Source organism: Scyliorhinus canicula, chromosome 7, assembly GCF_902713615.1.
Source record: "Scyliorhinus canicula chromosome 7, sScyCan1.1, whole genome shotgun sequence".
In the NCBI taxonomy this organism is placed as follows: Eukaryota; Metazoa; Chordata; class Chondrichthyes; order Carcharhiniformes; family Scyliorhinidae; genus Scyliorhinus; species Scyliorhinus canicula.
In genome coordinates, this window is record NC_052152.1 from 41,741,147 (window position 1) to 41,764,156 (window position 23,010).

The 23,010-nt window shown below is 44.9% G+C and overlaps 1 protein-coding gene across 3 annotated transcripts in view; it reads right to left on the minus strand.

Moving 5' to 3' along the window:
• Positions 1-3,374: 3,374 nt before the first annotated feature.
• cip2a (cellular inhibitor of PP2A) overlaps positions 3,375-23,010 on the minus strand; it is a 74,764-nt gene continuing 55,128 nt past the window's right edge. For all 3 annotated transcript variants that reach the window (XM_038801858.1, XM_038801857.1, XM_038801859.1), the window contains exons 18-22: positions 14,710-14,906; positions 12,443-12,556; positions 10,930-11,012; positions 6,333-6,472; positions 3,375-4,299 (exon numbers count right to left, since the gene is read on the minus strand). In XM_038801858.1, coding sequence (XP_038657786.1) covers positions 4,129-4,299; positions 6,333-6,472; positions 10,930-11,012; positions 12,443-12,556; positions 14,710-14,906 — 705 coding nt within the window. In that variant the 3' untranslated portion in view covers positions 3,375-4,128. The remainder of the gene's footprint in view (positions 4,300-6,332; positions 6,473-10,929; positions 11,013-12,442; positions 12,557-14,709; positions 14,907-23,010) is intronic.

A 23,010-nucleotide genomic window follows, 5' to 3' on the forward strand; every position in this document is an offset into this window, starting at 1 on the left:
TGTAAATTTTACCAAGAGATTCTGTTTCTGAAATTGAAAAGTAGTAAAGAATGTAAGACGTGAAAGGGAGTGGTGCTGGGAATGTCAAAACCAGGGTAAACTACAGGATTTCAGTTCCTTCACTTTTCACTCGAGCAATAGGCTGCGTGCAGCCAACTCCGTCAGGAGAGGTGGCTTGCCAATTAAATATATACATTTCTAAATTGTTAATATTTACACTTTTGAATTTACCAGATCCAATGTCTTCCTAAAACCTGCCGGTTAAAACAAGATTAGAACATGGTAGCAATTGAGAGGGTCAACTCAAGTAAATATAGCAATAAATATTCCATACACAATTGTTTTGTCTGCTAGTGGAAAAGTGGGTTTAAAGTAGTTCTGTTGAATGTACTTAGCACACTTTGGAGGATGAGTGATATTTTGGTTACCTTATATTTATCTGTGACTGGCAAAGTCACCTACACCTGAGCATTTTTGGCTTGGATCATGCCGCTAATGATATATTCATGATCTTTAAATTTGCAGCCCACAAACACACATGACAGATAAATGATAGCTTGTTTTCCAGTGAAAGTAATTAGTTTCCAGGGAAAGCAAGTATATTAACAATGCCTGCGCTGATGCTAGTTTGAACGAGCAACTGTTCCGGGTTTGCAACTCTGTTTCACACATGTACAAGGCATCAACTGCACATGGGAAAACAGGACACCCCAGGTCACAAAGGAGTATTCATTAGCTGCAAAGGCTTTTATATGTGCAGCTGGTGTATAACCCATAAAAATATAGTTCTGCAGGCATGCACAACTGGGGAGCTGCTAAAACGGTTTCATTTTGCACTAGTTCCAGTTTCCTGACATCTTCAGAATTAAGCACACTTAAGGGGTGACTTCTGGGAGATAAGGCATAACCACTTAAACCGTGGCTGATTACACTTTACAAAAATGCAACCGTTGAAGCACAACAGTACTACAATGATTGCTACGTGACCAATCAGCAGATCACAAGCCATCAGCAAGTTAAAGATGCACTTTTAAATGCCGAGACAGATCTGGAGCCACTCTTTGATATACACCAGCCAGGGTTTCCAGAATAGTTATGGCTTACTGCACTCTGCACAATGTTATGCAGGAGAATCAAGGTGAACAACTCAGGTCCTCTGTGGCCAATTTGAAAGGGGTGTGGGGAAGACGTGATGAGGTAAATGTATCACCAGCTGCTCACACTGCTGCCTAGGATACCTTATAAATGCAAGATTAATTTTGATTGCACTAGTGAACACCATTGTCACAAGGATTCAATAGAACCCTCCACAACGTAACTGACACAAATCATTCTTGGTTGACATCCTTGGTTTAGTGAAGGCCCCACCGAAGCCCACATAGGGACAAACCAAGCCAGCAGGAGAATGGAAAGCATGCGAGATATTGGCTGAAGTGTAAGCACCAAGTGAATTTCCTACATCTATGTCTCGGCGACAGGTCTAGCACAGTGGGTCGTACTGTTTCTTCACAGCTCAAAGGTCACGGTTCAATTCCCATCTTGGGTCACTGACTGTGCAGAGTCTGCACGTTCTCCTCGTGTCCGCCTGGGTTTCCTCCAGGTGCTCCAGTTTCCTACCACAAGTCCCGAAAGACGTGCTGTTGGGTAATTTTGACATTCTGAATTCCCCCTCAGTGTACCCGAACAGGCCGGAGTGCGGCGACGAGGGGCTTTTCACAGTAACTTTATTGCAGTGAGCCTACTTGTGACAATAATAAAGATTATTATTATTTGTCACTGTCCCTCATGCAGTCATCCTTATCTCAACATTACGAATGTGGAGAGCACTTTTGGATGCTGCAAAAAACAAGGTGAAGGTATGTCATAATTTTGAAGTATCAGACATAATGATATCTAGATCTGTATGAATATTTACAATGTGCATATCTTTTAAAAAATTAAACACTTAAATTCCATGGTACTGGCCACTATCCATGTAAAAGCATATCTTAATGGCTTAGAACATTAACCCTACAGTCCTGTTTGAGGTGGACTCCTCTGCTCTGTGCAATCGTGGTGAGTGGGATTAGAAGGCTGTCAGTCCATCATACATTATTTTCTGCTCATGCTCTCAACGATTCTCTTTTACAACAATCTCTGGGTTACAGCAACTATACCCTATTGAGCAGAACTTAAAGAGGTTGTACCCTCTCACATGAAATCCCCACTGCTACCTGCACTACCACAAACCCATTGCTCACTTGTGAAGTGTAAGTGACCAGGTGAAAACCAAACCCTGTGCAAGGTCCCAGCAAAGAGCGAGCATGCGTCAAATGCACTACATCCTGCAAGGAATAGACATTTGGAATTCTTTAACTGTCAGCAGGAACTAGGATTTCCCCCTCTCCAACTCCCCCCGCTAGGCAGCCAAAAGTCTTCTGATCTCCTGTATCTCCTCTTTTACAGTTTAGATGCAAAGTGGCTAGAGGGCCATCTCCAGTTCTCCCCCTCTGCCTGATGTTCTGTACTATATTTTCTTGCAATGAAGGAAAGGACATAGTTATAAATGATTATAATGGTGTTATGTCAATGGAATGAGTTTCAGGGAAAAACATAAAATTGCAGAGGGGTGGCAGAGTGGGAGTGATGTATGAACTGGCAGGAATATGAGGAAAGGCATAGCAGGAGGATAGATGGGCATGCAAGACAAGAAGAACTTGTGAACTATCCATTTGCAAATTGGACTGAGATTAGCAAAAATTTCCTTGAAATTTAAACTAGCCTTCTGAGAAGAAAACAAAGGTGTGATGCAACGGCCATGCTGCGTCCGAAGTGCAGCTCACCGCGGCGCAGCGTGACTGATAAAAGCTAGATCTTCCCGGCACGCAATACCTTGCGAGATCTAATGTGATCCCATTGTGGGCGGGATCACATTTTAGCAAATCTGCATGTTAGAGCGGGACTGCTAGTCTCACTTTAATACGCAATTTATTGAGGTACCCAAGGCACTGGGATCGATCCGCTTCGCATCAGAGACCTTGGCCGTTCAGTACTGGTCTCCACAAATGGGGACCAGATGGGTTACGGGTATAGGGTGGATACGTGGGTTTGAATAGGGTGATCATTGCTCAGCACAACATCGAGGGCCGAAGGGCCTGTTCTGTGCTGTACTGTTCTATGTCCTATGTTCTATGTAAGTGTGGTATAAACCAAAGTTTGCATTCAATTTTCAGCATATATTCAATTGAAAAAAGTTTATTTTCACATGAAGGAGGAGGGGGAAAGGGAAAAAAGGTGTAACACAAATTGAAAATTAGACAATATATCTAGAGATGCCACCATACATTAAAACATTATCAAAAACAGGAAGCAAAAAAGTGACAGGAATGCGCAAGTGTAATTTTTTAAAAACATATTTTTAGTTGGTTACTTTAAACCACAATCTGAAAGTTGATTTTTCTTGAATTGTAGAGCAGTGTTTCCCGAATTTGGTCAGGGACATTCATAAAAACATCGAAAAACAGATAAAATTACCATATATTTACATTGCACATAAGCTGATGAATAGCAGTTATTATTTTATGATTAAAATACAATAATTTTTGCTAGAGTAATAGCTCTGCATTTGGAATTGGAATTCAGGACAGTAATAGGAAGACAGAATTACATCTAGCTACTAATAAAGATTATTATAATTTATCTTGAAAATTATAGTTTGTATTCTTCTCACTGAGACGCACAGATGCTCAAGTATGAGACAGCTATCTTTCAATGTCAAAGTTATATCTAGTCAAAAAATACAGTGCGAACATGTCTTGACCTGAACTACCTATCCAGTCAGTCAGTTTATGGCTAAAGGATGCAATATGTTACATATTGAGACTGATGATGCAATTGGAAATAATTTTGTATTACACTAAATTTAAAGACTGCAATACCACTAAGTTCCTGCCAGTAAATGAACTCAAATCAGTACCTCAGCAATGTCAAACACTCACTTCCAAAGCAAACTTTAAAAAGAAACGAATATTAATGGTTATAAATTATTTGCTAAAAGTAATTTGTTGTTTTAATCCCATCAGGTGGATATATAATGTATCAGGCACAAGGACTAAAAACAAAGTCAAGCCCAAATCACAAGAAACAAGGCTACAAACTGAGATTTACTGTATTTGGCTGTAGTTTGTTACTACTCAGACTGTGAATCATTGCTATCATCTGAGAGTGCTTGTTGAGTTCATCCTGTTGGGCTTGGACAAGGGCTTCTTTTTGTTGCAATCGTGCTTCTACCTGGGATTTTTGCATTTCTAGAGATGACAACTGCAGGACGAAACAAAATGAAAATCATATTAGGAAGGACATAAAAACATAAGATCTTGGAGCAGGAGTAGGCAATTCAGCCCCTTGAGCCTGCTCCGCCATTCAATACGATCATGGCTGATCTCCTTTCGGCCTCAATACCACCTTCCTGCCCATCCTCCATAACCCGCCAACACATTGCTAATTTAAAAAAAGTCTGTTTCTCTCCTCAAATTTACTCAATGTCCCGGCATCTATCACAATCTGGGGTAGTGAATTCCACAGATTCACAACTCTTTGAGATAAGTAATTTCTCCTCATCTTGGTTTTAAATCTGCTATCCCTTATCCAAAAACTGTGACTTCTCGTCGTAGATTGCCCCACAAGAGGAACCATATGCTCCATGTTTACTTTGTCAATATCTTATATCACTCAATTATTCATTTTTCTAAACCTGAGAGCATATAAATCACTTTTAATCAATGTCTAGTCCAATAGCTGTGTTATACTGAACCCCATTCACTAGTTTTATTGGTGCACAGTGGACTGTTTCTTTGCAAATACTTTCTAAAAGAAATATTTGATAGCTATTTATGGCTTTGGTCCTAAAAATGCAGCTTCAATTTTTAAAGTCAGCTTGATGACCGACAAGATAAGCAATCAGCAAAAATCTGCATTGGTTATCAATTATATCTGCTTACATGGCCAGTTTTGCAAGCAACAAATCTTGGAAACACAATCCACGTTGGAAATTAAGTGCGTTTTAAATTAGTTAGTCTTTTTGCACCAGTTTGATCAATTTTGTGAAAATTGTACTGGAAAAAACAAACAAACCGTGAAACCTAGGAGAAACTATAGGCCAAAATATTTATTCAAATCACAACCCAAATTACTAATGAGTGCCAAAACACCATGACAAATTGAAATATTACAGAAGCTCTGCAAGAAATTGGATAAAGTTAATGCAATAGAAAACTCGAGTGGTATGCAACATGTGAAAAATATATATTTTTTTTAAAGTTTAATAGTAATGAACTGAAAATACAATTTCAGCCAAGTCAATTAATTAAAAAAGTAAATTATGGGAGTGATTAGTTCATTTTGTCTGTTCAAAAAGCTAGAGAAAATGTGGAGAAAAATATTAGAAATTACTTCTTATTCAATAAAAAATAGCATGCGTGCAATTATTTTCTAGGATGATTTCATCAAACACCAACTATCTACTGTTGGTTAGGTTTATTTATTTTGATCCACTTTTGTACTCATAAGGAAATATATGTTATAAATGTTATTATCTGGCACTTTGGTACGGTAAAGTCGCCATAGTCCCAGATGACCACAGGTTGCTTCCCAGTATGAGAGGGAGAGCTGACTAGCTATGATTTAACCCGAGGATCATCACACCTCAGGCGAGTGGCAAGGTTGAGAAGGCGGGCCTTCATGAATAACCTCAGTCGGAATGGGAATTGTATCCACGCTGCTGGCCTTGCTCTGCATCACAAACCTGCTGTTTAGCCCACTGAGCTAAACCGGCCCCTGACACAGTCAATGTGAGGACTATTCTCCTTATACTTTGGATTGATCCCAAACTCAGAATAGCACATCTTGCTGCATGAAGAATTAATTTCTGAAGTTTCCTCATCATCCATTATGGGTATTAAGCGCGAGTGCCAATTTATGTATAATTATGTTACATGCTCCAACTTGAAAGGAATGCTATTCAAAACAACTGAAAAGGGACTATCAAATTATCCTGTGCTGAGTTCAAACGGTCGTAAGGAAACTTTCTGTTCCCTAATTAAATTTGTGTTACAAAATCGAGTCTATGCTAAAAATTCTCTCAGATTAGTCAGAGACACTGGTTTCTCCTGTAATTGGATCTGCAACTCTTGAAATCAGCAGTTTACCGTCACTATTCAAAATTTAGTCATATCATAGAATAACTCGGGGACGAGGGCACAGGTGCCCAAACTGGATGATATTGTGATCCTCACATGCACTACTACTATCTTCTGGAAAATAGACAGATTAACCACTGTAAATACATCATTTACCTTAATACTGAGCTCTTTTCTGGCTAACTCCGTCTTGCTAAGCTCCTTTCGGAGAACGTCAATAGCTTCTTCCATGTCCTCTTTCTCCTTCTCTGTTGTTTTTATTTTTTCTTGCTGTGCTTGGAGCTTTTGTTCCAAACCTGTCAATCGTTACAAGACAAAAGTTAAATAGTGGTTTCAGATTAATATGCAGAGTGCAGATTTATCACCGTTATTACAATCACACACGTTCTATGTATTGGATGCCTTTCTGCCACTCTGTCCTTTCTATTGACAAGGCAATATTTTCAACTTTCAAAAGGTCTCTAATAATCTAGTCCTCGAGATTTTCCAGTCCATCAGAATATCAAACTGAAGAAATGACTAAAATTTGTTATGATCCCAGTTGATGTTACCATTGGGCAGGAAGGTCTCAGAACCTGGCTGTAACTTCCACTGTTTTTTAAAAAAGAAATCGGGGATTATTAGAGTCACGGGACTGCCAATTAGCTTTTAATAACAAAAGCAAAACATTTCTAAACACAAAATGTTTGGCCATAATACAATAGTCCTTCATTCCCACTTCATAAATGTATAGATTTTAAGGGTAATGCAGGTTATAAAATATATCTTATGCTATAACGTTCTTAGTAAGAAGTCTTACAACACCAGGTTAAAGTCCAACAGGTTTGGACTGTTGGACTTTAACCTGGTGTTGTAAGACTTCTTACTGTGCTCACCCCAGTCCAACGCCGGCATCTCCACATTATAACGTTCTTAGTAAGTGCACAGTCGACCTTTGGTGGCGGCCATGGTGTGAATGGTCGCACATTTGATGGCTCCCGCTCGTGGCGGTTTTTCAGACCTTTTCCCGGTTAATGGGTGGATGTCAGGAAGAAAAAAGGTGCAGGAGAGTTAGCAGAAGAGATTGACCTACTGTTATATGGAGCTGAGGGCCAGAAGCGGTCGCAAAAGAGCGGAACAGACTGCAAAAGTTGGTGCGGTGCCTGCGAGACACGTGGAGATGGGAGTGTCAGGGAGCGTCCCTGCCGGCTCAGTGGTCAACAGAGCAGCTGGTGGGCTTCCTGAATGAGAAGTTCACCAAGCAACGCAATGAGAATCTGGAAGACCTGGCACAGGCGGTGGATTCAATTAAGGCGGTGATCGACCACGTGGAGACGAGGCTGGAGGCCCAGGGGGAACATGAGGTGGCGGGAGAACATGAGGAACAGTTTGCCTCGATGGCAGCGGAGATGGGGCTGAAGCGGGATCAGCAGAGCAATTCCAGGAGAAAGCAGAAGACCAGGAGAACCGGTCACGCAGGCAGAATGTTAGGATTGTGGGCCTGCCGGAGAAGAGTGAAGGAGCCGACGCTGGCACGTATGTGGGGAGGATGCTGGAGAAGCTGCTGGGAGAGGGAGCATTTGCACGGCCGCTGGAGGTGCATCGAGCGCATAGGGCGCTAATAAGGAAACCCGAGGCGACCAAGCCACCGAGGGCGATGGTCGTGCATTTGCACCATTTCCTGGACAAGGAGCAGATCATGAGGTGGGCCAAGCAGACTAGGCCCTGTACCTGGGACGGCAGTGAACTTCAAATATATCAGGACCTGGGTGCAGAGCTGGCCAAGAGGAGCGAGTTTCAACAAAGCCAAAGCGGCCCTCTTCAAGAAGGGGATGAAGTTTGGGATGTTGTACCCGGCACATCTGTGGGTGACTTAACAAGGCCTGGAGCTGTACATTGGGATGTCGGAGGAGGCAATAGAATTTATCAGAGAAAATGGACTGGCAGGACTTTGAACTTTGGTGAACATGCTTTGGTGCTGCGTTTAATTTGTTTGGGGCCATTGTTCGGAGGGGTAGAGGGCCTGGGGGCCCCAAATGGGCTGGTAGAAGTAGTGGAGGGGCTGGAGGCGATGCAATCGGGGAAGGCCCCGGGTCTGGATGGGTACCTGGTGGAATTCTATAAGAGGTTCTCAGGGGTAATGGGACCGCTGTTGGTAAAGGCTTTCAATGGGGCAAAGGAGCTGGCAGCACTCGCCACGACGTTGTTGCAAGCGTCGATCTCCTTCATTCTAAAGCGAGATAAAGGTCCGGAACAATGTGGGTCATATATCCCTGTTAAATGTAGATGCCAAACTATTGCCACGATCTTGGCCTCGAGGATTGAGGACTGTGTTTCAGGGGTAATAGGGGAGGACCAGACGGGGTTCGTGAAGTGGGAGGCATCTGACGGCAAACATCAGGAGGTTACTTAATGTGCTCATGTGGGTCGCGGAGCCGTCCTTCGCGGCGCTCCCGATCGCACGAATCAGCAGCCGGCTTTTAATATCAGCGGCTGCAAGGGGCCTTCAAAATGGCCGCATATATATTTTTTTTAAAAATCGGCCGCATTGCGCATGCGCAAAACTATATAGATTTGCGCATGCACACCAATGATCAGGCGCGCAGCTGCAGTGCAGCCACTTTTTTAAAAAACAGTCGCAGCTTTTTGTTTTAATTTTTATTTCTTTTTACAAGTTCGGAGGCTTCTTTTTGATTAAATTTTACAGGGAAAAAATGCAGAACTTTGGACAGATGGAGACTCCATACTTTCCGACACTGGAAGGCTTCACTTTCATCCAACAGGTTCCATTGGAGGAGCGTGTATGAGGGCCAAAGGGACCCAAAACCATTTCCTCCATTTTTGTCAGCAGCAAACAAGGCAAGAGAAAATGGTGGGTCGCGCAGGTCGACCGGCGTGGGTCGCGCAAGTTGGCTGGTGCGGGTCCCGAAGGTTGGCCGGTTGGTAAAAATGGGTCCCCAGAAAAAAAGTTTGAAGAACACTGGCTTATGGGAATATTAGAGGAATTTGGTCATTTTTCACAGTATAAATTGAATATGGGTAAGAGTGAGGTCTTTGCAATTCAGGGGAGGGGACAGAGAAGAGATTGGGTGAGAAGCCGTTCAAGGTGGTGGTGGGGGGGGGGGGGAGAGCTTCCGGTATTTGGATATCCAGGTGGCGCGGCAGTGGGAGCAGCTGCAAAAACGGAATCTGGGTCAGTTGAAAGAACAGATTTAATTGGACTTTTGGAGGTGGGGTGCGCTCACATTGTCATTAGTGGGGAGAGGTGGGGTTTCAGACAGTAAAAATGATGGTCCTTACGAGGTTTTTGTTCGTCTTCCAGAGCCTTCCAATTTTTATCCCCAAGGCGTTCTTTAAAGAAGTAAACACTGTGATCTGTGGATTTGTTTGGGCGGGTAAAACCCTGCAGGTGAAGGTGGTGGTGGGCGAGATGTTTCCAAGGTCAGCAAATCCATCCAAACGGCTCACAATACTCCAAATGGGGTCTGACCAGAGTCTTATACAGCCTCAGAAGTACATCCCTGCTCTTGTATCCTAGCCCTCTCGACATTAATGTATGGGCAGCACAATGGTTAGCACAGTTGCTTCCAGGGTCCCAGGTTCGATTCCTGGCTTGAGTCACTGTCTGTGCGAAGTCTGCACGTTTTCCCTGTGTCTGCGTGGGTTTCCTCCCACAGTCCAAAGATGTGCAGGTTATGTGGATTGGCTATGCTAAATTGCTCTTCTTGTCCAAAACAAAGGTTGGGTGGGGTTACTGGGATAGAGTAGTATAGGTAGGGTGCTCTTTTCAAGGGCCGGTGCAGACTCGACGGGCCGAATGGCCTCCTTTTGCACTATAAATTCTCTGATTAATGCTAAGATTTCATTTGCTTTCCTGTCAACTGAACTTGCTCGTTAACGTTAAGAGAATCTTGAACGAGAACTCCCAAGTCCTTTTGTGCGTCCCCTGAAGGTCCTCAAAGCATTATTTGTTCGATAAACAGAAAATACTACCAAGATGTTAGTAGATATAAGAGCATGTCTGCAGTGATTCATATACAAACTGCATTCCAGATATCTGTCAGTGACTGATTACAATTCATACCCTAGTTGTGATTTTAATTTATATGATAAATTGAATTATAATTTCCCCAATGTGTGCCTTCTTTAATTATGATGTGAAGATGTCGGCGTTGGATTGGGGTGGGCACACTAAGAAGTCTTACAACACCAGGTTAAAGTCCAACAGATGTGTTTGGAATCACTAGCTTTCGGAGCATAGCTCTTTTATCAGGTGAGTCTGATGAAGGAGCTATGCTCCGAAAGCTAGTGATTCCAAACACATCTGTTGGATTTTAACCTGGTGTTGTAAGACTTCTTACTGTTCTTTAATTATGGACATACATGAAATGCAACAAAACTTGACATAAGCGAGGAATAAATGTCAAACAGTGTACAGGGCTTGTGACTTACAATCTTGGGTCATCTATCTAATGTTTTGAAGAATAGTAAATCCACACCAAAAAGAAACATAATCCAAAGTAAATTAAATGCTCTTAATATAGGGGAAGATACATTTTGCTACTATTCCATCATCTTTTGAGTTCCCAATAGCATCACACGCAAATTTCCAATGTCATTTCTTCCAGATGAGTTTAGCCACTTTAAGCACACAAACACATACAAATGAAATATATCCGATCACTCCCTGGAACACTTCACTCTTCTGTTCAAATAATAAATACATTTTGAAGCAGACAAATGGACATGGAGAAGTGAAAAACCAAAGACGTACCCAATACTTTATTGTCCTTTTCCTGTAATTGAATGCATAAATCATTTTTCTGTGCTTCCATCTCTGCCAACTGAGCAAGACATCTAAGATTCAAAAAAGACAAGATATTTTGTAGGCAGCACAGTGGTTAGCATTGTGGCTTCACAGCACCAGGGTCCCAGGTTCGATTCCCCGCTGGGTCACTGTCTGTGCGGAGTCTGAACGTGCTCCCAGTGTCTGCATGGGTTTCCTCCGGGTGCTCCGGTTTCCTCCCACAGTCTAAAGACGTGCAGGTTAGTTGGATTGGCCATGCTAAATTGCCTTTCGTGTCCAAAAAGGTTAGATGGGGTTATTGGGTTACGGGGATAGACTTGAAGTGAGGGCTTAAGTGGGTCGGTGCAGACTCGATGGGCCAAATAGCCTCCTTCTGCACTGTATGTTCCATGTTCATATGTTACTGTTTCTTTAAAATAATTCCCACTTGAAACTGACATCAAACCATTCTGACTGACTTAATGATCTAAAAATTAAACGGGCACAATCCAAACACCATGCTGCACCTAAGAAGCAGCTCGCGCGGCGCAGCGTGGCCTGTAAAACATGGGAGACCCTGCTCCCGGGACCTACCCGGCTCGCAACGATGCCTTGCAAGATCCAACACAAATTGTGGGCAGGATAACGTTTGGCAAATGTGCACATTAAGAGTGAGACAGCTAGCCTCACTTTAATGTGCAGATTCCCATGGTACCTGAGGCTTTGGGATTCACCCCCTTCGCCTCGGAAACCTCAGGCGAGCGTCATTCAGCATTGGTCCAATACCACAATGTATGAAAGAAACAAAGCAATGTAAATATTTAAGAAAGAACTGTAACTTATAGTAGGATACGTGTGTAACGTTATCCCAATTGAATTGAAGACAAATGAATGTAACTCAGACGGAAATGTACAGTCAAGGCAATTTGAAATGTTCTGTAAAGTTTATGATAAATTTTATGAATGTATATTTAAAAAAAAAAAATTGGTCCACACAAACAGGAACCAGATGGAACTGCACCTGTGGGGGTCTTCCAAGGGATTGGAGGCCCCCAACTGCATGCGCTTTTGGCAAGGTGGTGCCCTGGCAAAACTGGTGCCAATCTGGCACCCGACAGTGTCAGTCAGGCACCCTGGCTGTGCTACCTGGCACTGTCAAGGTGGCACTGCCAGCTAGCATGGGCATTACCAGGGTGCCAAGCTGCCATTTTCTTTGCACACACGCGATCAAGCAAGGTTTGCCCTGTGTGGATGTTTGGTGGGGGGTGGGTCGCTTCGGGGGCCTCCTGAGATCAGGACGAATGGGGCTATGTGCAGCCCCAGCCGCGCGATCCCCACTGTGGTCCCTTGTACAACGGGGGAGGGCGTGTTGTATAGCCATGTATTTATTGGCATTGCGAGTGCTAAGAAACATGCAACTAAACGAGCTCGCTATGAGACTTTGCTCACAATTTGTTGAATCATGCCCTACATCTAGTCACAGGTTAGAAAATGGACTTACCTATCATTCTGTTGTTTAAGGGAGTCAATTTGTTTTTTGAATAATTCACTTTGTTCAGTTAGGGAGTTGTGTTTAATCCGGAGTTCTTCAAGTTGCCTTTCAACTGTCTCGAGGCTAAAAAGAAAGTACGTGTAAACATACAAATCTGGAACTGGATTTATGGATTACGGTTTCAAAAAGGTTATTCAGACAAAAAAACAATTTATTTAACCTTTAAAAAAGTTACGCAAATCTAAGTATACTGTGAACTGTCGTACATAGAGGTTAATTTAGCCCACTCCCATAGAGGCACATTCTCTCCTCACCCACACTCAGTGTCTTAAGTTATTTTTCTGGTGTCCTCTCCCATATATCCATTAATACCACTTTGCTCCGGTTTCCTCCCACAAATCCCAAAAGACGTGCAGTTAGGTGAATTGGACATTCTAAATTCTCCCTCTGTGTACCCGAACAGGCGCTGGAATGTGGCGACTAGGGGCTTTTCACAGTAACCAAATTTCAGTGTCAATGTAAGCCTACTTGTGACAATAAAGATTATTATTATACATCAACCACTGGCCAACTTGGCCTCCCTGGCCCTATAACATTACCCATTGGAAGTAGTACCCACTTTAGGATCGGTAATCGGGTAATAATTAACAAGTTCTCCTATTATAAACATACTTACTCTTAACTTTTATCATATGTAGCGGCAGAACTGATGCTGGAAAGCTGATTCTTATATACCCCCTCCACACCCACCCCAACGACGGCCACATGCACACATATAACACACGCACATCCTTCTCATACACGTGTGCTCCTTTCCTCCCTCCCTTCCTGCACACCTTCCTCCCACATTTCGCACGCCCCTTCTCGAGCCCCTTCCTCTCTCACACCTCTCCCTCTCCCCCCTCACACATCTCCCCCTCTCTCACAGACACACACCTCCTCCTCTCACACACACACACAGCTCCCTTCCTCTCACACACGTCACCCCGTTCATACGCAGGTAAACCTTACCACCCCAAACGCACGCAGACCTCGCCACCCCCACACGCACGCACACCTTGCCCCCAACAGACCTCCCTCCTCATGCACACCTCGCCCCCAACAGACCTCCCTCCTCAAGCACACCTCGTCCCCCAACAGACCTCTCTCCTCACGCACACCGTCCCCATCTCCTCACGCACACCTCCCCCACCCACGCACACATCCCCCCCCTCATACAAATGCACCTCTCTCCCACAAACACAAATACACACATTCTGCTCCCGGCCTTCCGTCTCAAACACTCGCCCCCTTCGCTCTCACACAAGCACCTCTCAGAGGTTCAAGCCCACCTTGCACTCTCTTACAACTGCCTTTGAGGCCTGCACCCTCACCCCCCATTACAACCAGCTTGCTGAGGCCCGAACCTACCCTCGTTCCCTTGCAAGCCTCAGGCTCGAATCTCCTCTCCCCCCTCCACCCCCTCCACCCCCTCCACCCCAACCCCCCCCCCCCCCCCCCCCCCCGCCTTACTCTCTTACAAGTGCTTTTCCGAGGCCCAAACCTGACTCTCCTGTTCTTTTACAACCAGGGCTGGTTTAGCACACAGTTAAATTGCTGGCTTTTAAAGCAGACCAAGGCAAGCCAGCAGCACGGTTCAATTCCCGTACCAGCCTCCCCGAACAGGCGCTGGAATGTGGTGACTCGGAGCTTTTCATAGTAACTTCATTTGAAGCCTACTTGTGACAATAAGCGATTTTCATTTTCATTTCACCTCTCTGAGGCCCAAACCTGCCCTTCCCATGCTCTTCTACAACAGCTCCTCCAAGGTCTCTCCAAACCCATGTCCCCGCACTCACAGAAGACTGAACCCGCTCCCTTACAACTGCCTCTCCAGAGACCCACATCCACCACCCTGCTCTCTTAGAAGCACCTTCCTGAGTCAGCATATCAGCATCCAGTGATTGGCCTACTTGATTGGAGCAGTTATTGTTGAAATTTGTTGGTTGCGCCTTTCCAACTGCCGTTTTCTGGACAAATGGTGGCCACCAGTTCTGCTGACCTACTGGTGATTTCACAGACCTCCATGGGTCCATGGTTCCCAGTTAGGGAACCACTGGTTTATAATATGACCCTCTCCCATTCTTATAAGCAACTGGTACAATTATTGCTCTGTGCCATATACAAAATCAATTCTTTACTGTTGTACACAAACCCTGATGCCACCGCAATTTATTTTTTGCAATGACAGGGTGGAAAATTGCACCAAAAAATGAGTAGATATCACTCAACCTTACTTTTGAGCAAGACCTTTTGAAGTAACTTTTAAAGATTCATGTTCTTCAGAAATAGCCTGCAGTTTACAATTGTGCTGATAAAGCTCTTTAATGTCAGCCTTGGCACGATCAGATTCCAACAATTGAGTCTTTACGATTCCATCAAGTTCCTCATTTTTTCTCTCTGCATCCATTAGAAGTGAAGCCAACTGTCGCGCCTACGACTCAAAAAATAGACCAAAAAATTTATAAAATGGAACAATTCAGAATGTATGTATAAAGAAGGTATTGCAGCATTGGAAAACAACATGAAAATCAAATGGTTGAGACATTAAATATTGCCAGAGAATACACATCTGATTGACAAGTGATAATAGACAGCAATCAAACACTGCTGCTGCAGCAGGCCTGGTGTCTACGATAGTAGTGAACAAGTCGGGTTAATTATCAAAGTTGGTACCACGTTTGGAGATGAGGGGTAGGATTCGCCATTAGGGAGACTATGTTATCCTGCCGGAGCTGAATTGCACCAGTTTGACTATCCTCTTGCATAGCACTTTTCCAGGAGACTCATCCAGAGTGAGGATTGAAACTTGGTAATTTGGTGCAGTGAGGTAATTCGGTGCAGAGTGTGAGGAGGTGCTTTTTAACCCTGGTAAGTGACTGGTAAGTAGTCTCTCTTTTTCTTTTCATTGTCTAATTTATTTATTTTTATTTTGAAATTCTAGTTGTTTAAGTTTACCAAGGGTTTAAGACATGGCAGGAGATCCCAGACCCGTGTCATGCTCCTCGTGTGCGATGTGGGAGCTCAGGGACACGTCCACTGTCCCTGGCTCCTTCACGTGCAAGAAGTGTGTTCAGTTGCAGCTCTTGGTAGACCGCTTGACAGCTCTGGAGCTGCGGATGGACCTCACTTTGGAGCATCCTCGATGCTGAGGAGGTCGTGGATAGCACGTTTAGCGAGTTGGTCACACCGCAGGTGAAGGTTGCTGAGGGAGATAGAAAATGGGTGACCAAAAGAAAGAGCAAGAGTAGGAAGGCAGTGCAGGTGTCCCCTGCGGTCATCTCCCTGCAAAACAGATATACCGCTTTGGATACTGTTGAGGGAGATGGCTCACCAGGGGAAGGCAACAGCAGCCAGGTTCATGGCACCGTGGCTGGCTCTGCTGCACAGCAGGGCAGGAAGAAAAATGGCAGGGCTATAGTGATAGGGGACTCGATCGTAAGGGGAATAGACAGGCGGTTCTGTGGACGCAATCGAGACTCCAGGATGGTATGTTGCCTCCCTGGTGCAAGGGTCAAGGATGTCTCGGAGCGGCTGCAGGACATTCTGGGGGGGGGGGGGGGGGGGGGGGGGAGGGTGAACAGCCAGCTGTCGTGGTGCACATAGGCGGGATGAGGTCCTACACGCGGAATTCAGGGAGTTAGGAGTTAAACTAAAAAGTAGGACCTCAAAGGTAATCTCAGGATTGCTACCAGTGCCACGAGCTAGTCAGAGTAGGAATGTCAGGATAGATAGGATGAATGCGTGGTAATCGAGAGATGGTGCAAGAGGGAGGGATTCAAATTCCTGGGGCATTGGGACCGGTTCTGGGGGAGGTCGGACCAGTACAAACCGGACGGTCTGCACCTGGGCAGGACTGGAACTGATGTCCTAGGGGAGGTGTTTTCTAGAGCTGTTGGGGAGGGTTTAAACTAATGTGGCAGGGGGATGGGAACCGATGCAGGAAGTTGGAAGGTAGTAAAACAGGGACAGAAGCAAAAGGAAGTAAGGGGAAAAGTGCAAGGCAGAGAAGACATAGTCAAAAATCTAAAAGGGCGACAGTACAAGGTACAGTGACTGAGGGGAGCTCAGTGAATAGGCCCAGTAATAACAAAAGGAATAAAACTGGAGATGTTAAGATTCAAAACAGAGGTAAAAAAAACCAACATAAGTGTACTTTACCTGAATGCTCGTAGTATTCGGAATAAAGTAAATGAGTTGATGGCACAAATCATTGTAAATGACTATGATTTAGTGGCCATTACTGAAACATGGTTAAAGGATGGTCACGACTGGGAGTTAAATATCTGAGGGTATCAAACTATTCGGAAAGACAGAGTGGATGGTAAGGGAGGTGGTGTTGCTCTGTTATTTAAGGATGACATCCGGGCAATAGTAAGGGATGACATCGGTGCTATGGAGGATAAGGTTGAATCCATTTGGGTGGAAATCAGGAATAGTAAAGCAAAAAAGTCACTGATAGGAGTAGTCTATCGGCCACCAAATAGTAACGATATGGTGGGGCAGGCAATAAACAAAGAAATAACTGATGCATGTAGAAATGGTACAGCAGTTATCATGGGGGATTTTAATCTACATGTCGATTGGTTTAACCAGGTCGGTCAAGGCAACCTTGAGGAGGAGTTTATAGAATGTATCCGCGATAGTTTCCTAGAACAGTATGTAATGGAACCTACGAGGGAACAAGCGGTCCTAGATCTTGTCCTGTGTAATGAGACAGGATTGATTCATGATCTCATAGTTAGGGATCCTCTCGGAAGGAGCGATCACAATATGGTGGAATTTAAAATTCAGATGGAGGGTGAGAAAGTAAAATCAAATACTAGTGTTTTGTGTTTAAACAAAGGAGATTACAAGGGGATAAGAGAAGAACTAGCTAAGGTAGACTGGGAGCTAAAACTTTATGGTGGAACAGTTGAGGAACAGTGGAGAACATTCCAAGCAATTTTTCACAGTGCTCAGCAAAGGTTTATACCAACAAAAAGGAAGGACGGAAGAAAGAGGGAAAATCGACCGTGGATATCTAAGGAAATAAGGGAGAGTATCAAATTGAAGGAAAAAGCATATAAAGTGGCAAAGATTGCTGGGAGATTAGAGGACTGGGAAATCTTTAGGGGGCAACAGAAAGCTACTAAAAAAGCTATAAAGAAGAGTAAGATAGAGTATGAGAGTAAACTTGCTCAGAATATAAAAACAGACAGTAAAAGTTTTTACAAATATAGAAGACAAAAAAAGAGTGGCTAAGGTAAATATTGGTCCTTTAGAGGATGAGAAGGGAGTTTTAATAATGGGAAATGAGGAAATGGCTGAGGAACTGAACAGGTTTTTTGGGTCGGTCTTCACAGTGGAAGACACAAATAACATGCCAGCGACTGATAGAAATGAGGCTATGACAGGTAAGGACCTTGAGAGGATTGTTATCACTAAGGAGGGAGTGATGGGCAAGCTAATGGGGCTAAAGGTAGACAAGTCTCCTGGCCCTGATGGAATGCATCCCAGAGTGCTAAAAGAGATGGCTAGGGAAATTGCAGATGCACTAGTGATAATTTACTGAAATTCACTCGACTCTGGGGTGGTCCCGGTGGATTGGAAATTAGCAAACGTGACGCCACTGTTTAAAAAAGGAGGTAGGCAGAAAGCAGGAAATTATAGGCCAGTGAGCTTAACTTCGGTATTAGGGAAGATGCTGGAATCTATCATCAAGGAAGAAATTGCGAGGCATCTGGATAGAAATTGTCCCATTGGGCAGACGCAGCATGGGTTCGTAAAGGGCAGGTCATGCCTAACTAATTTAGTGGAATTTTTTGAGGACATTACCAGTGCAGTAGATAACGGGGAGCCGATGGATGTGGTATATCTGGATTTCCAGAAAGCCTTTGACAAGGTGCCACACAAAAGGTTGCTGCATAAGATAAAGATGCATGGCATTAAGGGTAAAGTAGTAGCATGGATAGAGGATTGGTTAATTAATAGAAAGCAAAGAGTTGGGATTAATGGGTGTTTCTCTGGTTGGCAATCAGTAGCTAGTGGTGTCCCTCAGGGATCCGTGTTGGGCCCACAATTGTTCATAATTCACATAGATGATTTGGAGTTGGGGACCAAGGGCAATGTGTCCAAGTTTGCAGATGACACTAAGATGAGTGGTAAAGCGAAAAGTGCAGAGGATACTGGAAGTCTGCAGAGGGATTTGGATAGGTTAAGTGAATGGGCTAGGGTCTGGCAGATGGAATACAATGTTGACAAATGTGAGGTTATCCATTTTGGTAGGAATAACAGCAAACGGGATTATTATTTAAACGATAAAATATTAAAGCATGCCGCTGTTCAGAGAGGCTTGGGTGTGCTAGTGCATGAGTCACAGAAGGTTGGTTTACAAGTGCAACAGGTGATTAAGGCGGCAAATGGAATTTTGTCCTTCATTGCTAGAGGGATGGAGTTTAAGACTAGGGAGGTTATGTTGCAATTGTATAAGGTGTTAGTGCGGCCACACCTGGAGTATTGTGTTCAGTTTTGGTCTCCTTACTTGAGAAAGGACGTACTGGCGCTGGAGGGTGTGCAGAGGAGATTCACTAGGTTAATCCCAGAGCTGAAGGGGTTGGATTATGAGGAGAGGTTGAGTAGACTGGGACTGTACTCGTTGGAATTTAGAAGGATGAGGGATGATCTTATAGAAACATTTAAAATTATGAAGGGAATAGATAGGATAGATGTGGGCAGGTTGTTTCCACTGGCGGGTGACAGCAGAACTAGGGGACATAGCCTCAAAATAAGGGGAAGTAGATTTAGGACTGAGTTTAGGAGTAACTTCTTCACCCAAAGGGTTGTGAATCTATGGAATTCCTTGCCCAGTGAAGCAGTTCAGGCTCCTTCATTACATGTTTTTAAGGTAAAGATAGATAGTTTTTTGAAGAATAAAGGGATTAAGGGTTATGGTGTACGGGCCGGAAAGTGGAGCTGAGTCCACAAAAGATCAGCCATGATCTAATTGAATGGCGGAGCAGGCTCGAGGGGCCAGATGGCCTACTCCTGCTCCTAGTTCTTATGTTCTTATGAGGGATTCCCTGCTATCAAGCCACCATATTGAGCTGTTCTGCTCCGAGGAACAGACACATGGGAGCTGCACGGTACATGTTACTGCTATAATGCTTCCCACTGCTCCTGTCTGGACTGCACTCTAGCTTCCAGACGGGGGTCCTTTTTTGGGGGTTGGGGATCTGTGTGTGTGGGGAAGGGATCTGTGGAGGAGGTTTCCTTTTGGCAGGGATCCCTACAGGGAGAGTCCTCCGAGGGCTCCCTGTGGGGGTGGCCTATATTACAGGGTTCCCTGTGGGGGCTGGTCTGCTAGAGGAAGCATGAGAAGGCAGAACATTGGTTTGTTGGGGGGGGGGGGGGGGGGGGGGGGCCCTCAGATGGTCTCTACCAGTGTGGCTCTGGTGTGGTGGACCTCACGGTGGGCCAAGTGGGGAGGTTCACCACATCAGGTTCACAATTGCTGAGATCACAAATGATCCGCGCCTTCGTGATTCCTGACCACAGGGTCTGGAAAATCACAGGAGGTCGGAGCATATGGCGCCAGGCCCACTAAATAGTTGGAAATGGATCATGAAGACCCATTTGCATTTTACATCCCCCACCAGCGCGCATCGTGGACCTCGTTCATGCCGCCTGCGGGAATCTGAGCATCGCGTTTGGTGCTGCGACACCCGATTCTCCGTCCCATTGAGAAACGTATTCCAGGCGTCCTGGGACGGAGAATGCTGCCCTATATTTCTGAGGAATAGAATGCATATAATAAAAAGGGCTATTTTAATCTATTCTGGAAAATATTTGGTTAGAGCCCAACTTGTCCATGCTACGCAGTTTTTACAACTAAGCTAGTCCTAATTGCCCGCATTTGGCCCATAGCCCTCTATATCCAGCTTTCCCGTACAGCTGTATAAATAGTTTTTAAAAGACAAAATTGTACCTGCCTCTGGCAGCTCGTTTCAGACACTCACCACCTTGTGTGAAAAAAGTGCCCCTCTGGATCCTTTTGGATCTCTCCCCTCTCACCTTAAACCTTTGCCCTCTTAGTTTTAGACTCCCATAACTTTGGGAAAAAATGTTGACTATCTACCTTATCTATGCTCCTCATTATTTTACAGGTCTCTATAAGATCATCCCCAAGCCTCCAACGAACGCTCCAAGGTCCCAGTCTATCCAGCCTCTCCTTATAACTCAAACCATCAAGTTCCGGTAGAATCCTAGTAAATCTTTACTGCGCTCTTTCTAGTTTAATAATATCCTTTCTGTAATAGGGTGTGCAGAACTGTACACAGTATTCCAAGTGTGGCCGTACTAATATCTTGCACAACTTCAACCAGACGCCCAACTTCTAAATTCAATGTTCTGAAAAAGTAAACCAAGTATGCCGAATGCCTTCCTCACCACCCTGTCCAGCTGTGACTCCACTTTCAAGGAGTTATGAACCTGCACTCCTAGATCTCTTTGTTCTGTAACTCTCCCCAACTCCCTACCATTAACTGAGGAGGTCCTGCTCCAATTCGATCTACCAAAATGCATCACCTCACATTTATTCAAATTAAATTCATCCACCCGCCATTCATCGACCCACTGGCCCATTTGATCACGATCCCGTTGCAATCCTACATAACCTTCTTTACTATCCACTATGCAACCAATCTTGATGTCATCTGCAAACTAGCTAACCATGCCTCCTAAATTCTCATCCAAATCATTAATATAAATAACAAATAACAGTGGACCTAGCAATGATCCCTCAGGCATATGCTGATCCAGTTTGAAAAATAACCCTCTACAACCACCCTTTGCCTTCAGTCGCCAAGCCAATTTTGTATCCAATTGGCTCCCTCACCTGGATCTAGTGAGATTTCATTTTATGCAATAACCTACCATGCGGTACCGTGTCAAAGGCCTTGCTGAAGTCCATGCAGACAACAACAACTGCACTGCCCTCATCTATCTTCTTGGTTACCCCCTCAAAAAACTCAATCAAATTTGAGAGACATGGGGCGGGATTCTCCAATAATGGGGCTATGTCCCCACTCCAGTCAAAACGTGGGCGTTTCACTCTGGACTTTCCAATACAGGGCCCTGCACTTCCAGTCCGGAGTCCACGCATGCGCAAGGCGCGGCCTTCAGCAGCCGCCCGTCCAACATGCTGGACTCACCGCGGACCGGCCCAGAAATATAGCCCCCGCATCACACACTACCGCAGATCAGTGGCCCCCGATCGCTAGCCTGGCTACTTGTGAGGGTCCCCCTCAGATGAAGAATTCTCTCCCCCCCCCCAAACTAGGGCGGTCGCGGACCGACTCCACAGCTGCCACTGGCCGTTCCCGAAAGGCAAAACGTGGTTAGAATCACGCCATCTTGAACTCAGCCAGTTTTCTTCAGAGAACCGCCGCAGGGGCCTGTCAATGGCCCCCTACCCGTGCCACGTAGACCACACGCGATTCGCGGCAATTCTCCGGGGACTGAAGAATCGCGGGAGCGCCGCCGCGCCGGATCTCGGCGTCAACGCCCATTCTCCGTCCTCGCGCCGAAGCTCGGAGAATGCCGCCCACGATTTTCCACTCTCAAAGCCATGCTGACTGTCCCTAATCAGTCCTTGCCTCTCTAAATGCCTGTAGATCCTGTCTCTCAGTATACCTTCTAACAACTTACCCACCACAGACGTTAGGCTCACCAGTCTGTAGTTTCCCGGCTTTTTCCTGTGGCCCTTCTTAAACAAAGGCACAACATTTGTTACCCTCCACAGGCACCTCACCTGTGCCTGTTGACAATTCAATTATCTCTACTAGGGGACCCACAATTTCCTCCCACAACGTCCCGGGATACATTTTCAGGTTGTGGGGATTTAGCTATCTTCATGCGCTTGAAGACTTCCAGCACCTCCTTCTCTGTAAAATGTATACTCCTCAAGACATCACTATTTATTTCCCTATGTTTCCCAACATCCATGCCTTCCTCAATAGTAAATACCGATGAGAAATATTAATTTAGGATCTCTTATGGATCCGCACATATTTGATCTTGTAGATCCTTAAGAGACCCTACTCTCTCCCTTTTTACTCTTTTGCCCTTTATGTGTTTGTGGAAGCACTTTGGATTCTCCTTTGCCTTATCTGCCAAAGCAATCTCATATCCCTTTTCGATCTCCTGATTTCTCTCAACTCCTACTCAGAAAAGCCCTGTACTCTCCAAGGGATCCACTTGATCTCAGCTGCCGATGCACATCATGGGCGGAATTCTCCGCAGGGGGCCGAATTCATGAAGGCCGTCGTGAACTCGACCGAGATTCAAGACGGCCTCGGAGCCCGCTCCCCGCACCTAATTCACCCCCGCCCGGGGGGCTAGGAGCGGGCCTCCGTCTTTCTCAGCAGCGACCTCGTCACGCCGAGAATGTGAAGTCATCTGCGCTGGTTCCAATCCGTGCATGCACGGATGACTTTATCGTGCAGACGGCACGAACCCGCACATGCGCGGAGCCGTCTTTCTCCACCGCCGCCCGGCAA